Source organism: Capra hircus, chromosome 20 (assembly GCF_001704415.2).
Source record: "Capra hircus breed San Clemente chromosome 20, ASM170441v1, whole genome shotgun sequence".
Classification (NCBI taxonomy): domain Eukaryota; kingdom Metazoa; phylum Chordata; class Mammalia; order Artiodactyla; family Bovidae; genus Capra; species Capra hircus.
This window is the reverse complement of record NC_030827.1, coordinates 66,551,368-66,567,575: the sequence shown is the minus strand read 5'-3', so window position 1 is coordinate 66,567,575 and position 16,208 is coordinate 66,551,368. Positions and strand designations below refer to the sequence as shown.

General features: G+C 48.3%; 2 protein-coding genes across 4 annotated transcripts in view; one reads left to right on the top strand and one right to left on the bottom strand.

Annotated features, from left to right (window-relative positions):
• The window catches only part of NSUN2 (NOP2/Sun RNA methyltransferase family member 2), a 31,805-nt gene extending 22,520 nt beyond the window's left edge, over positions 1-9,285 (bottom strand). Inside the window, exons 1-4 of the mRNA XM_018065647.1 lie at positions 9,127-9,285; positions 8,874-9,031; positions 7,473-7,577; positions 2,504-2,609 (exon numbers count right to left, since the gene is read on the bottom strand). Coding sequence (XP_017921136.1) covers positions 2,504-2,609; positions 7,473-7,577; positions 8,874-9,031; positions 9,127-9,213 — 456 coding nt within the window. The 5' untranslated portion in view covers positions 9,214-9,285. The remainder of the gene's footprint in view (positions 1-2,503; positions 2,610-7,472; positions 7,578-8,873; positions 9,032-9,126) is intronic.
• SRD5A1 (steroid 5 alpha-reductase 1) overlaps positions 9,697-16,208 on the top strand; it is a 36,509-nt gene continuing 29,997 nt past the window's right edge. For all 3 annotated transcript variants that reach the window (XR_001919797.1, XR_001919796.1, XM_018065693.1), the window contains exon 1: positions 9,697-10,249. Coding sequence is in view for 1 of the 3 variants with exons in the window: in XM_018065693.1 (XP_017921182.1) it covers positions 9,969-10,249 (281 nt within the window). In the remaining 2 variants the exon portion in view is untranslated. The remainder of the gene's footprint in view (positions 10,250-16,208) is intronic.

Below are 16,208 nucleotides of genomic sequence, written 5' to 3'. Positions count from 1 at the left end.
TTTGGAGCCCCCAAAAATAAAGTCTGCCACTGTTTCCACTATTTCCCCAACTATTTGCCATGAAGTGATGGGACCAGATGCCATGATCTTCGTTTTCTGAATGTTGAGTTTTAAAGCCAACTTTTTCACTCTCTTCTTTCACTTTCATCAAGAGGCTCTTTAGTTCTTCTTCGCTTTCTGCCATAAGGGTGGTGTCATCTGCATATCTGAGGTTATTGATATTTCTCCCAGCAATCTGGATTCCGGCTTGTGCTTCATCCAGCCCAGCGTTTCTCATGATGTACTCTGCATAGAAGTTAAATAAGCAGGGTGACAATATATAGCCTTGACGTACTCCTTTTCCTATTTGGAACCAGTCTGTTGTTCTTCTAACTGTTGCTTCCTGACCTGCATATAGGTTTCTCAAGAGGCAGGTCAGGTGGTCTGGGATTCCCATCTCTTTCAGAATTTTCCACAGTTTGTTGTGATCCACACAGTCAAAGGCTTTGGCATAGTCAATAAAGCAGAAGTAGATGTTTTTCTGGAACTCTCTTGCTTTTTCCATGATCCAGCAGATGTTGGCAATTTGATCTCTGGTTCCTCTGCCTTTTCTAAAACCAGCTTGAACATCTGGAAGTTCACCATTCACGTATTGTTGAAGCCTGGCTTGGAGAATTTTGAGCACTGCTTTACTAGCATGTGAGATGAGTGCAATCGTGTGGTCCTTTGAGCATTCTTTGGCATTACTGTCAGAATGACATTAGCTCGTCAGAAACTCAAGTACAACACCCACACAGGACAGAAAGTCCCCCTAGAAGTGTCCCCTCACAGCTGAAACTTGACTTCTATTTCCTGGTTCTCCTGTTTCCAGGAGCAGCCCACACCTGCTCTGTATTCCTGGACACCGCCCCATCAACCACTGCTTCCTTGCCTCAGCGAAGGCAGACAACAACTAAACCTCCACACTAATCAGCCATCCTCCACACCTTCACCCTTGGGTCAAGACATCTGTTCACATGTTCGACTGTTCAAAGATTCTTTGAAAAATCCAGCACCTGTGACACTCACAACTCTATTTTAACAGCTTAGGACTGAACGCCCAACAAAAAGCCAAAAACTGTCAGCTACCAGGAAGCTTCTGCTCCTTCACAACCTGCGCTTCCTGTCTGAACAGCCACCCCACGCTCGCCACTCACCTCACATCGACCCAGGATTACCAACGCTCTGCCGAAGTGCAAACCTGCACTTTCTCCGACAGTTCACACAGCCCCGGAGATTAAATGCCAAGCCAGAGAAGCCCTTTCTGCACAACTCTGTGCAAACAAGGGGGCACAGGCAGTGCCCAGCACCCTGTGCTCCTCAACACGGTGGGAGTGGGAAAGGAGGCCAACAGGAGCCTGCCTGCCAGCTCACCCGAATGGACAGGAAGCAGGAGAGCACGCAGCTGTGCACTGAGCAGATCAGAACCAAGTGAAGTGAAGCGCTTCTAAACTGGCCGTGGCTTCAAGGCAAGAATCATGGGAAGCAAATAATCCCGCCAAGCGGACAGAGAAGCTCAGGGCAACAAGGAAACAAAACCATCTGGTGGCACTCGGGGGTCCGGGCCCGGCAAGGGAGGCTAGAATACAGAAGGGGCGCTCCCGATGCCGCACGAGAGAGTGAAAGGGAGCTGCCACGCCGCCGACGCCCGTCGCGCACGGCGCTCACTCAGCCACGCACTGCGCGCGGGGACGGCTGTTTCGCTGGGGAACATGTGGCGCTAAAGGTAAGAAGCTTAGCGACTGAACGGCAATCAGGCGGCGGCCGAGGAGCCCGGGGGCAAGACCATGTCGTTTTACGAGAACCAAACGTATCACATTTAGATGCTGTTCTCCTGTTTGGCGAAGGTGGAGTATAGCACTTTTAATAAAATATAAAGATGGCCATAAAAACCATCACCTTCTCTGCAAGAAAGGCACCTGGCACGTGCAGCCCAAATGGACACGAAAGCAGACGGAACACGCTCCAATGTGGCGGCCGGGGACAGAGTGCCGGGCCCAGCCGTGGCTGCAGCCACCGACACCAGAAGCCACCCCGAAACCAGAAGCCACCCCAGAAGCCACCCAATGCCAGAAGCCACCCCAGAAGCTACCCCGACACCAGAAGCCACCCGACACCGAAAGCCACACCAGAAGCCACCCGATGCCAGAAGCCACCCAACGCCGGAAGCCACCCAACGCCGGAAGCCACCCAACGCTGGAAGCCACCCCAGAAGCCACCCCGACGCCAGCAGCCACCTGACGCCAGAAGCCACCCCACACCAGAAGCCACCCCGACAACCGTGCCGGCGCCCCCGGGACTCTGCGTGATCAGAGGCGCTACTAATGCCTACGTTACCAGATGTTATAGGGGCGCTCACAATGAGTTCAGGGTGCTTTTCTGCGTGCCTCATCTACCTAATCACTGCCAGTGGCAAGCGTGGTTGAGATAAAACTGCGATACTAAGGCTTCAAGGAAACCAGCAAGCCTGAAGTCATCTACTCACAGATTCAGTTTCGCTGACCAGAAACTGGTGAAACTTTTCCAGCTGTGGAGACTTTCTCAAGATTTTTCGACTTAAATTTGTGTGCCAGGCAAGTTCTTCAGGATACCTGACCGAAAGGAAAGTAAAACACGTAACGGTTACACATACTGAAGCGGGCCCTTCACAGCGCCTTCATTACACAGCTCACGGGCCAAGTGAGACGCCCAGCCGCATGCTGGCTGCTCACACCCCGAGGACGCGCAGCAGACACGGCTCCCCGAGACGGGGCGTGGCTCACACAGAACAGAAATAATGCCGCGGGGCAGCTATCAGAATGTCCGGCATTTGATTACAGTAATTGTTTATTTTTTCACTATTTCTCAAACCAAGCAGTCCAATAATATCGTGAAATGTTCTATATACCCCCAAACCTCGGAAATAAAAAACGCCTTAATCTGATGTTTATACAGACCGAAGAACAAAGCCTTTCCTGCCATCTATGTAAACGTACTTGAACGGTGTGTAAACGATGCCACCACAGATGAGGAAGTGTGTGGTTTTATCTGCCGGTGCGCCTGTCCACCCACTGAGGTCCAGCAGCACGGTCAGTACATGGACAGGATACGTTTCCTTTTTTTCAGAGGCAGGGATTCATGTGGGTTGGCTCCAGCTGTGTAACTAACTGAACGGAACCTGCCGCTCCTCTGCAACCTTTGTGTGTATTTATGTGCTTGCACTCAATCATGTCCAGCTCTTTGCGCCCTTATGGACTGCAGCCCGCCAGGCTCCTCTGTCCATGGGATTTCCCAGGCAAGACTACGGGCCTTTGGTGATAGCCAAACATCTGCTTTCGTAAGATCCTGGCAAACGGAGCTGTCTGTGATCAACGACAGCACACGTGCCAGTAACTACCTTATCAAACCACCAAACGTCACTAATTTGAATGATCCCTCCCATTACTTATTGTACAAAGCTGAATTTTCATTTTCTAATAGAGAGCAGACTCTAGGTATAACTTGAGGGAATACTTCTTTATGTGCTTTATTAGCTAAGTTTCTAGTAGTTAAAAATGTAAATTTATTATTACAAGAATAAAATCTGACTGTAAGTTATAATTACAAAAGCTTTTCATCTTATGAGAAAATTACTTAACTTTCAAACAGTTAACTACAAAGAGACTGAGTTAAAAACAAAAGTCTCTCTCTATATATAACATCTAGGATAACTCATCATCAACTCAGTTAAAAAGAACATAAACAGAATGACAATAAGGTGCATTTGCAACAACTCATTGTCAAAACAAGGCCTTCTAAAAAATGCTTTAATCCCTCACAGTTCCCAGTCTATGAAAGGGAAGAAAAAAAATGAAACCTGCCCACGCTGTAAGTCCTATACATAACATTCCTTCTAGAAAACCTGGTCCCCTAAAATACTTCTCCTACATTACATCCCGCTATGTCTCAAAAGGTTAAAAGACTATTAAGATCTATTTCTGCAATTTCCACAATATAAAGAACCACCAGAAAGTATTTTATGTTTCTGCTTTATTTACTGATTTATAGATATCCCACACCTTACAAGTGAATTTGATTTAATGTTTATACAATAAAACTGTCTCACAGTTGTCACTGATAATGAAAAAAGGGTGAGTATTAGGAACTCATATCTTTCAACATGTTGCTCAGACCCGTCAGCTGTGTTCAGAAAACTGGATCAAACAGAATCATGAAGAGAAGGCCCGGCTATTACGCCTGGCTATTAGTGGGGTGACTCCTTGCATTCTTCACCCACAGAATACCTGCAGGGCCTTCCAAGAGGTCTGGAATTGAATGGTCCTGCCCCATATCCAAAGTTCAACAATCAAGAGTGAAAAAAGGCCATTAAACATTCAATGGGCCAATTAAACCAAAGTCCGACTATAGTGTGCAGAGAACAATAAAAATAGCGAGACTAATTCTGGACAGGTTGGGACTGTGGAAGAAAACTCCACCAGAACAGCCCAGAAAGACACCCTTTCCCAGGGGGCTGGCTCTCCAGCTCCACTTTCTGCCCAGAAGCAGAGAACAGGCAGAGGCGGTTGCATCGGAATACTGCACTTCTGGACACAGGGTAGAAGGAATAAATGTTTCCAGGAGACTGTTTGAGGCAGCAAAGGCAGGAAAGATTATTATGCATAGAAATGTGCAAAGACAATCCTAAATCTGCTTTTGAAAACATTAGACACCCCAACTTGGAGCATTGGGGCCATCCATCAAATCTCCAAACCATGGCACAGTCCAAGAGCTCAGTGCACACCCCAGTGACTGACAGGGGGACCCGCTCGTCATGTGACGGCCACCACACTCGCTGATGCTGCAGACACAGCAGAGGGAGGCACCTTCCTTATCTCCTGGCCTCAGCACCTGGCATCAGAGTCCTTTTCCTGTTCTCTAACAGTCAAGCTTCTCAACTCTGATTAAAACTGTTTAACAAAAAAGCCATCAAGGAATTTTTTGGTGTAATACTGGAGGCTTACTCCTGGATCCCAGAAACACGCTCTGTAATGGTAACATTTGGTTTTGATCTGATTTAAGCATCTGGCCACTCAGTACTCATTCCACCGTGGATGCTGTGCACGTCTGTGATATGGACACTGAGCATCCAAACGGCCAACAAAAGAATGCAAAGCAAGCAAACACACAGACCAGAACAATGAAAACCTCATTTTGGCTTGTGATAAACAAAAGTTAGCCAAAGAAAAAAGATACATCGAACACTTGTACAGTTAAAACTTCAAAAGCTGTCAGGAAACGCTGGTTAAATTCATCTTCTCAAGCAGAAAGTGAAGAGGAACTAGAGTGCCTTGATGAGGGTGAAAGGAGAGTGAAAAAGCTGGCTTAAAACCCAACATTCAAAAAACAAAGATCACGGCATCCAGTCCCATCACTCCGCGGCAAACAGAAGGGGAAAATGTGAAAACAGTGACAGATTTTATTTTCCTGGGCTCCAAAATCACTGCAGACAGTGACTGCAGCCATGAAATTCAAAGACGCTTGCTCCTTGGAAGAAAAGCTATGACCAACCTAGACAGTCTATTAAAAAGCAGAGACATCACTTTGCCAACAAAGGTCCACCTAGTCAAGGCTATGGTTTTTCCAGTAGTCAGTATGGCTCTGAGAGTTGGACCATAAAGAAGGCTGGGGTCCAAAGAACCAATGCTTTCAAACAGTATCACTAACTCATTGGACAAGAATCTGAGCAAATTCCAAGAGATGGCAAAGAACAGGGAAGCCTGGTGTGACATAGTTCACGGGGTCACAAAGAGTCAGATGCGACTGAACAACAAACTGCCAGGCAATGATGGTTAAATTCACCTTTTTATAGTAATCATTTAAAATGTGTTGTTGAAATAAATAAATAAAAACAAATAAATAAAATGTGTTGTTGTCCTTTTGTGAGAATTCTCAGTACCTGAAAGTTGATAATCTGCAATGGGTAACTGTTAACAACTTCGTGACTTCCATAGCCCAGGCTGTGAGACTATTCAGAGTTCCTTGGACTGCAAGCAGATTCAACCAGTCCATCCTAAAAGAAATCAGTCCTGAATGTTCATTGGAAGGACTGATGTTGAAGCTGAAACTCCAATCCTTTGGCCACCTAATGCAAAGAATGGACTCACTGGAAAAGACCCTGATGCTGGGAAAGACTGAAGGCGGGAGGAGAAGGGGACGACAGAGGATGAGATGGTTGGATGGCATCACAGACTCGATGGACAAGTCTGAGTAAGCTCCAGGAGTGGGTGATGGACAGGGAAGCCTGGCGTGCTGCAGTCCATGGAGTCGCAAAGGGTCAGACACGACTGAGCGGCTGAGCTGAGCTGATGGCCCCGGCCTTGGCACCACTGTGGTTTGTGCCTGACTCTCTGGGCCATTCACAAGACAGACGGGACCGCTTTCACACGCCTGAGCTGGATCAAGACACACAAACGAGCCACGAGACGCTGACAGGACAGCGAGGATAAAAGGAGGGTGAGCACGGGCCCTGGAGACAGAGACCGATAGGACAGCTAACGCAGTCCTGCTGAGCCTTTGCCCGGCGAGGAGCTATGATGTGATTTATAGTCACGGGAATCCCACTCATCTTGTGTGACTTTGGGTGATGTCGAGGAGTTCGAAATGGAGGCACAGTGCCCAGTCCTCCCTGAGGACTATTCGGAAACATCCGCTGTTTAGTAACGTCTCAGAAAGACATCGTGGGAACAGAAGCGGCAACTGATAAAGAGGAGGTCTCAGATTATCACTGTTAAGACACCCACTGACGGACACTTTAAGACACTGAGACGGGGGCTTGAAGGCTCACTGTCAAAGGACCTGATGCTGCAAGATGAAGAAACTGTTGCAGACAGACAGATGCCACTGGAGGCGCTGGCAGACAGACGGGGACTTCCAGCTCACACCTGTCCCAAGGCCCAGCTGCAGGCAGGGGGCCGACACTCATGCCGAGACGCCTCCTCCATCACCCCCTTTCCTTTCCTTCTCTGCGTGACTAACTTCTGTTGTGTAGTGTGTTCGTATGCAATAAACCAAGCCATTAGCAAAATGAAATGTTGGCTACACTCCATATGTCTCCCAGCCTCTGACTCTTACCTGGTCTTATGCTAGGCCCTGCAAAACAACATTAAATCTGCAACAGTTCTGACATGAAGACAAGGGTTTAAGTAGAAATGGTGGAAATGGTGACATCGAGGAAGAAAAGAAGCTGGACTGACTTGGAAAAACTGATGGAAATCAAGACTTCAATACACAGCGCTGCAAATCACAAAGGAAAACTTGCACACGAGTGTGCAGTAACAGCAGAAAAAAGCTCTGGGAATAAGAACAGGAAAATGTCTCGAAAGTATATATAGGTTCTTTCGTGCCAAAATCAAACGGGTTACCAAGAAATAAATTCAAGCGACAAAGATTAAAATCCCAGAGAAATATCCAACAGAATGAAGCTGTGTTACACCTACCAACTCAAGGGCTGTGGAACTTCAACTTTCTGCCCATCCACCTCCAGGTCCTCCAGTTCCTTGAAATACTTGTTCTTTAAGCAGTGGAGAATCTCTTTTGCATGGCTATCAAAAAAAATTTTTTGAAGTTTCAAATCAATCTGGAAAGCTAATTCAAGACATCTTATCTCTTTATAAACCCAAGATTGTGTTTTGTAACAAAAGTCATCCTTGTGTGCCAAGTGAAGACATTCTTTAATTACTACCATTTTACTGTATTCTTTCAAAGCTTAAACAATCCTTGTCCTTTAATCTCTAAAAGGTGAAAACTACATACAATACTATTCTACTCCTTCTCTCCTGAACATCCCTCGAGTTTCATTTTCACTTTCAGGTCATCTTCAAAAGGTACAACTGCAACCGTATCCTGAAACTTACACACTAAAGGTTCATAAGGAAGAAACAACTTGATTAAATGACATCTCTAAGTTTGTTTCGAAGGAGACCGCCGAAACAGGATCTGACCACAACAGTCCTAAAGGCCATTTTGCCCAGCAGAGGCACATCAAAGGACTAACACAGCCCACAGCAGGGACAGTCCCTGGCGGTCCAGTTGTTAAGACTATTTTTTTCCAATGCAGGGAGTGCAGGTTTGATCCCTGGTCTGGGAACTAAAATCCCACATGCCATGGGCTGAGGCCAAAATATTCGTAATAATCGTTTTTAATAAGTTAAGTAACCCACAGTAAACTTTAGACATCACAAAGTGAAAAGCCACCACATGTAACAGACTCCCCACCCCAAACTTGCACATAAAAAGGGATGAAGCAGAGCTGCACCTGCAGGGGACGCTGGAAACTTACCTTTAATTTCCACCCATCATTCCAGGGCCCCCTCCTCCACTTACTCCCTACTTCCATGGATAAATACCCTGCTCAACAGCTGACGGGAAGGAGCTGATCACTGCCTCCTGTCTCCTTGCTTGACTATCTTAAGCCTTTTCGCTTTCTCCAAGACTGTTGCCTCTTTATTTGGTCTTTTCATTCTGCAGCTAGCAATAAGCCCACGTGCTCGGTTACACGACTCAAAAAAAAAAAAAAAAACCACCACCACAAGCTTCACTTAACACTCACTAATGTCACAGGTTCTCATGTGTTCCAAAGGGTGGGGCATCGTCAACGGGCCCCCAAGAGTCAACTGCTTCTCATCTTGCACACTCGTGTCTGATTCTAACCTCCCAACTTGCCAGGTCCTCCTCCCCGTACTCTGTTGGGACACCCATGCTCCCTCTTCTCAAGGCCTCCAGGCTCTGGCATCCACACCGCTGACGTGTGCTTCTTGGGAGAAATACATTTCCGTTTTAAACCCGGGGCATTCTAAACCCCAACTCTCCGAGAAACGTGAAAGGCACGACCCCCTTACCTCTTGTAACCGGTAATTCTTAAAGTGGCCGGGAGAGGCTCTCTGAGCGCTCCCATGAACTGGTCCCACTCGCCCTCGGGCACGATCTTGAGCTCCTGGTAGTAGTGCTCGAACAGCTTGTTCTCCTTGACGATCTCGGGATAGCCGCCTTCCCAGCCCTGAGGAGTGAGAAACTTGGCACCCGGGGCCGCAAAGCCGCCCTTCGCCGCCCCGCAGGCCTCGGGGCCCCGGCCCGCCCTCCCCCGGGTCCTACCGCCCCATTGCGCTTTCCGCCGTCCTCCGCGCTCTCGGAACGCTGCTGCTGCTGCTGGAGCCGCCGGCCCCGCGACCGCCGCCCCATGGCCCACGCGGCCGCGCACGCCGCCCGCACGGCCCAACCCGCCACCGTCGGCCGCTAGCACTTCCGGGCTGCAGCTCGAGGACCCCGCGGGACCGCACATGCGCCTCCCCGGGACCTGCAGGGAGGGAGGGACCTACAGGGAGGGAGGGACCTGCAGGAGCGCAAGGATTTCCGCGTCGGCTCAGGCACCGATGCGGGCAGCCCGAGGTCGCGCGTGCGCACCGCGGAAATGACGCTCGGTCAGGGAGGGTCCGAAGTGGGCGGGGGCCTAGTAGGCGGGGCTCTAGCGGCGTGGGAGGGGCGGGCGGGCGGACGTCGTGCCCCGTCCCCGGCGCGCACCCACGACTAAGGTAGACGGTCCGGGAGTGCCCGGAGTGGGCGGGGTCTAGAGGGCGGGGCCTGGGAGGGGGCTCTAGGCGCGTGGGCGGGGCGGGTCCGCGGCGCGCACCCGGGATTGGTGAGACGGTCGGGGAGGGCCTGGAATGGGCGGGGTTCTGGCCGTGTGGTTGTGGCGAGCCGGCGCCCCAGGCCTCCCACCCGGACCCCCGCGCGCACCCAGGACTAGGGAGACTGGGGGCGCGTGGCTCCGGGGCCGCCCGCACGGGGCGGATCCGGGCCGAGGGCTTTGACCGCGGTCGCCGGCCTCAGGTAACCGCGCCTCCCGCCCCCTACCTCACCCCGCCCGCCGCCGCCGCCGCCCTATATGTGGCCCGACGCAGCCGCCGGGCCATGGAGCACGCCTGCCGTCACCCACCATGGAGCTGGCCGAGCGGTTCCTGCTGGACGCGCTCGCCTACCTGGAATGCGCCCTGGGCGTCGTGTGCTACGTGCTGCTGAAGCTGGTGGGCTCGCCCTACGGGCGCTACGCGTCGCCCGGCTCTGCCTTCGAGCTGCCGGCGCGGGCCGCCTGGGCCGTGCAGGAGCTGCCCTCGTTGGCCCTGCCGCTCCTCGCGTGCGCGGGCGCGCCGGCCGAGCGCCTCAACCGCTGGCCCAACTGCATCCTCCTGGCCATGTTCCTCGTCCACTATGCGCAACGGTAAGAGCGGGCGGCCCCGCGCTTCCCCCAGCCGTCCCTGTTGCGCCCCCTTCTCCCCGCCGCCCCTGGTTGGTGCGCCACCTTCTCCCCACCGCCCCTGGTGCACCACCCGCGTGCCACCCCGGGCCGGCTCCCTGCACCTGTGCACCAGGTCCTGGCGCCCTCTCCGTGCGCCCCTGCTCTCTCTCCCCCAGCGCCGTCTTCCTGCTTTTCTAGTTCCATCGTGGACTCTGTTGAGGGGAGGATTGTTGCCCCCAGTCAGATGCACCTTGGGGGTCTGGTTTCCAGTTACTGAATGGGTCACGTTCAGGGACTTTCTCCTCTACAATACAGGCAGATGCCTCCAGCACTGTGGAAGTAGCCTTCCAAGAAATAAGCGGTAAACACATCTAAGGTCTTTAAGCTAACTTACAGATGTTTGGTTTTTGTGAAGAAGGCTCATTGGCTGTGTCTGTACCCTTCAGGTCTGTAACAAGTTGGGACTCTCTCCAGGTCTTAGGCTTTGGCTTTTGCACAGCTTCCCTGGTGGCTCATCTGGTAAAGAATCTGCCTGCATTGCAGGAGACCTGGGTTCGATTCTTGGATGGGGAAGACCCCCTGGAGAAGGGAATGGCAACCCACTCCAGTATTCTTGCCTGGAGAATCCATGCCGACAGAGGAGCCTGGCGGGCTACAGTCCATAGGGTCGCAGAGGGTCGGACACAACTGAGCGACTAATATTTTCACACTTTTGCATAGCTAAACCAAATGGCTGCTCGAAAGCTTAAAATCAAAATTTGAAAATTTGTATTCAGACTTCGAAAGGCTGCCCAGTTAAAAGGGGTGTTCTCTGCCCGTCAGGGACCTTAGCTCAACTGCTTTGGGAATGTGGGCAGGTTACTTGACCTCTCTGGTTGTGGGTTCCACCTTAGGACACCCACTTCACAGAGCAGTAGAAGTCAGTGCCGGCGTCTCTGAGCCTCTCTTGAACCCCTGGGCAGCTGCATCCCAGTCTGCTTTTAAGTTTTAAGCAGACACTGGAAATGCGCAGTCGGTGTTCCATGAAGTCTCTCTGAGTGCTCTGTACCTGACAGTCCTAGAGAATTCCTGTAAGCAAACTCAGTAACAGACTCACCAGTGCGTTTCCCAGTCACATCTGACTCTTTGCAACCGACCCCATGGACTGTAGCCTGCAAGGCTCCTCTGTCCATGAAAGTCTCCAGGCAAGGATACTGGAATGGGTAGCCATTCCCCTCTCCAGGGGATCTTCCCGACCCGGGGGCTGAACCCAGGTCTCCAGCATTGCGGGCAGATTCTTTACTGTCTCAGCCACCAGGGAAGCCCAAGTTTGCCATAAATCCATACCAAAGCCGGGAGCCGATCGGTGACTTGCAGCACCTAAACCTGGCCAGTAGTTTCATTCATGAAGAGAGGAGACCTCTACAGCAAGGCTGCCACCCACAGCCTTATGTGTTCATATTACTGTACACATAGCCCATGTGGTTTGGGGACATTTAAGTTTTCCAAACTTTCCAGCTTGAGCAAACTCCAGGAGATGGTGAATGACAGGGATGCCTGGTGTTCGGCAGTCCATTGGTTGCAAAGAGTCAGACTTGACTGAGCAACTAAACGACAAGTTTTCCAAATAGAAGAGATAAACATCTTCCATTCTACCCAAGCAGCTAATTTATTCAACGGTCATTTGACCTAAGTCAGTGAGCACTGTCGACTAAAAAAGATGTACAACTTGAGAGTTGTGAGTTAAGTTTTATTGGGGGCAAAATGAAGACTGTCGGAGAAGGCAATGGCACCCCACTCCAGTACTCTTGCCTGGAAAATCCCATGGATGGAGGAGCCTGGTAGGCTGCAGTCCATGGGGTCGCTAAGAGTCTGACAAAACTGAGCGACTTCACTTTCACTTTTCATTTTCATGCATTGGAGAAGGAAATGGCAACCCACTCCAGTGTTCTTGCCTGGAGAATCCCAGGGACGGGGGAGCCTGGTAGGCTGCCGTCTATGGGGTCGCACAGAGTCGGACACGACTGAAGCGACTTAGTAGTAGTAGTAGTGGTAATGAAGACTGTGGCCCGGGAGGCAGCATCTCTGATACCTCTGAGAGACTGCTCCAAAGCGGCAGTGGGGGAAGGTCAATATATAAGGTTTTGGTGAAGGGGAAGTTCAATGCCATGAAGCACTCATTTTACAAAAGGTTTTTGTTAGTCTTGAGGATCTGATGTCACCATGAAGGGATTTAGAGCTTTCTGTAGATATGAGAAGATGCAAAGATTGATATCATAAAATCTGTTCCTAAAAACATCCAACTATTTAAAGACTTGTCCCCTCTAGATTCTCTGGAGCACAGAGTGCCTCACTCCACCACGAACTCCCTCAGGGGTTGTTGAAGGTCAACAGCTATAGCAGCCTGGGGTTCAATTTCCCCGCAGGCAGACGGCAGTGATCTTGCTAATTGCCAATTTGTAGTTGACACAGCCCCCTTGTGGTCATAAATCCAGCCATACATTGAGGGGCATTTCATAACCATTTTGTCCCTCCTTGCTGGGAAGGCTCATTCCCAGTTCTGAAGAAGGTTTTTGCTGATAAGCCACCCAGTGTGCTATTACTGGACTAGATCTTAACAGTCAGAGATGTCGGGACACCTGTCTTCTAGTTATGGTCCAGGCAAATATTCCCTCTTGTTGCATGAAAATGCCTAGAGTTACACTATTATAATCATTGATCATATATTGAACTATACATTTGATCAGCTGCTCCAAGTCTAATCATCATTTTCATTGGAGGCTCCATCATACACCTGGTAATACAAGAAATAATAATCTTGTGAAACAAGCAAAATGCAAATGGTGAAGTTAATAACATTAGTGGAATTAAAAGTAAATAGTTTAACCATGAGCCTCCCACAGCAAACCAGTTTTTTTTTTTTTTTTTTTTTTTTAAAGATCGTCAGGACTAGGGAATGGGTCACTTAAAGCAGAAATCTGACTTTTCATATGGTTCATCAAATGTGTTATACTAGAGAATTCATCAGGTATAAAAACGTAGGATTCAGTTTGAATTATGGCACAGGTGCTTCCCTGAAATGCTGTAAGGATGTCAAGGGCCATGCAGTTGTGTAGCACTGCCTTTTTCATCACAGAGATCTCAGAATTCAGTAGGCTAATAGCCCGATTACTATCATTTAAAGCTTATGAAAGTTGTTAAGGCTTCAGTTCAGTTCAGTTCAGTCGCTCAGTCGTGTCCAGCTCTTTGCGACCCCATGAATTGCAGTACGCCAGGCCTCCCTGTCCATCACCAACTCCCGGAGTCACTGAGACTCATGTCTATTGAGTCGGTGATGCCATCCAGCCATCTCACCCTCTGTCATCCCCTTCTCTTCCTGCCCCCAATCCCTCCCATCAACAGGGTCTCTTCCAATGAGTCAACTCTTCACGTGAGGTGGCCAAAATATTGGAGTTTCAGCTTTAGCATCAGTCCTTCCAATGAACACCCAGGACTGATCTCCTTTAGGATGGACTGGCTGGACCTCCTTGCAGTCCAAGGGACTCTCAAGAGTCTTCTCCAACACCACAGTTCAAAAGCATCAATTCTTCAGCACTCAGCTTTCTTCACAGTCCAACTCTCACATCCATACATGACCACTGAAAAAACCATAGCCTTGACGAGACAGACTTTTGTTGGCAAAGTAATATCTCTGCTTTTTAATATGCTATCTAGGTTGGTCATAACTTTCCTTCCAAGGAGTAAGTGTCTTTTAATTTCATGGTTGCAATCACTATCTACAGTGATTTTGAAGCCCCCCAAAATAAAGTCTGACACCGTTTTCACTGTTTCCCCATCTATTTGCCAAGAAGTGATGGGACCAGATGCCATGATCTTCGTTTTCTGAATATTGAACTTTAAGCCAATTTTTTCACTCTCCTCTTTCACTTTCATCAAGAGGCTTTTTAGTTCCTCTTCCCTTTCTGCCATAAGCGTGGTGTCATCGGCATGTCCGAGGTTATTGATACTCCTCCCGGCAATCCTGATTCCAGTTTGTGCTTCTCCCAGTCCAGCGTTTCTCATGATGTACTCTGCATATAAGTTAAATAAGCCGGGTGACAATATACAGCCTTTTCCTATTTGGAACCAGTCTGTTGTTCCATGTCCAGTTCTAACTGTTGCTTCCTGACCTGCATATAGATTTCTCAAGAGGCAGGTCAGGTGGTCTGGTATTCCCATCTCTTTCAGAATTTTCCACAGTTTATTGTGACCCACACAGTCAAAGGCTTTGGCATAGTCAGTAAAGCAGAAATAGATGCTTTTCTGGAACTCTCTTGCTTTTTCCATGATCCAGCAGATACTGGCAATTTGATGTGGGTTCTGCCTTTTCTAAAACCAGCTTGAATATCAGGAAGTTCACGGTTCACGTATTGCTGAAGCCTGGCTTGGAGAATTTTGAGCATTACTTTACTAGCGTGTGAGATGAGTGCAATTGTACAGTAGTTTGAGCATTTGGGGCATAGCCTTTCTTTAGGATTGGAATGAAAACTGACCTTTTCCAGTCCTGTGGCCACTGCTGAGTTTTCCAAATTTGCTGGCATATTGAGTGCAGCACTTTGACAGCATCATCTTTCAGGATTTGAAATAGCTCAACTGGAATGCCATCACCTCCACTCGCTTTGTTCGTAGTGATGCTTTCTAAGGCCCACTTGACTTCACATTCCAGGATGTCTGGCTCTAGATGAGTGATCACACCATCGTGATTATCTGGGTCGTGAAGATCTTTTTTGTACAGTTCTTCTGTGTATTCTTGCCTAATAGATCTAAGTAAATTCCTCCCTTCTCAAGGTCTCCAGAATGCCTTTGAGATTTCCATACCTGTTACTGAGATAACCTTCCTAACTTACCTGATAAAGCTGCTGGAAACTAAGAGCTTCCAGTATCTGGAGAGTTCAGATAGAAAAGATAAATGTCGATTTGTTTATAAAATATAATTTTACCAAATAACTGTCATAATTACTTCGAGAAGAAAGTTTTAATTTTTTTTCTTACACCTGGAAAACACAGATTCAAATCAGTAATTTTTCAGATAGAAACCATAAGCATATTCACCATTCAGTCCTTTTGTGAACCTTTGTGAAGTCATCAGGTTTTCCACTAGAATCCTTACCAGTTCAGAAACTAGTATTTATCCAAAAGTCCTTTCTATAAATCTTCTTGAAGAGGAAGCATTTTTGAGAAACTTGGTTAGTGCTGTGACAATATTTTGAGATAGTAACTAGAATTATGCCTGATAACATTACACCCAAACATATCAGAATTTTAGGAACTCCACACAGTTTTCTAGGACATCTACATTAGCAACATTTACTGTACAATATAACCCGAGACTTATTCACTTGACAGTACTCCCCCATGTAATTCTGTATACCAAGTGAACCTAATTAATATAGTATCTCTCTTTGGGATGTTTCAGAGGCCCTCTGAAGCATCCTGAGGCTAGCTAGAAATCTTCTTCATTAGAATGATTTAGGAAGCTTTGTCAACAAATATCAAAAAGGTTTAGAGCACTCAGTCAAATGGGATTATAGTTCACTGTGAAACAATACTATTCACTTAGCCAAAGCAACAATAAGGGATTTCAGAATCATTTAAGAGATAAAGAAACTAAAATTTAAATCTATTATCATAGGCAGTTCAACATCTGAAGAAAAGGTGTCCTCTAGACAGAGAGAAAAGCTAAATTCAAGTTTTTGTACCAGCTTTCTTTATTTGAAAGGTAAACTTAAAATTAACTTTATCTTAAACTTAGTCCTAACCATGTACAGGACCCTTCTCGCGTGGTTCCCTTGTTGCAAGCCTCATCCCTTTCCGTACCTGTCACCGTGTTCTTCCATCCAGAAAGCCACCTGTGAGCCAGGCTTACTTCTGTTCCTGTCACAAAATGCCATTCCGTTCCTCACTCCTTCTCTACTGAAAACAC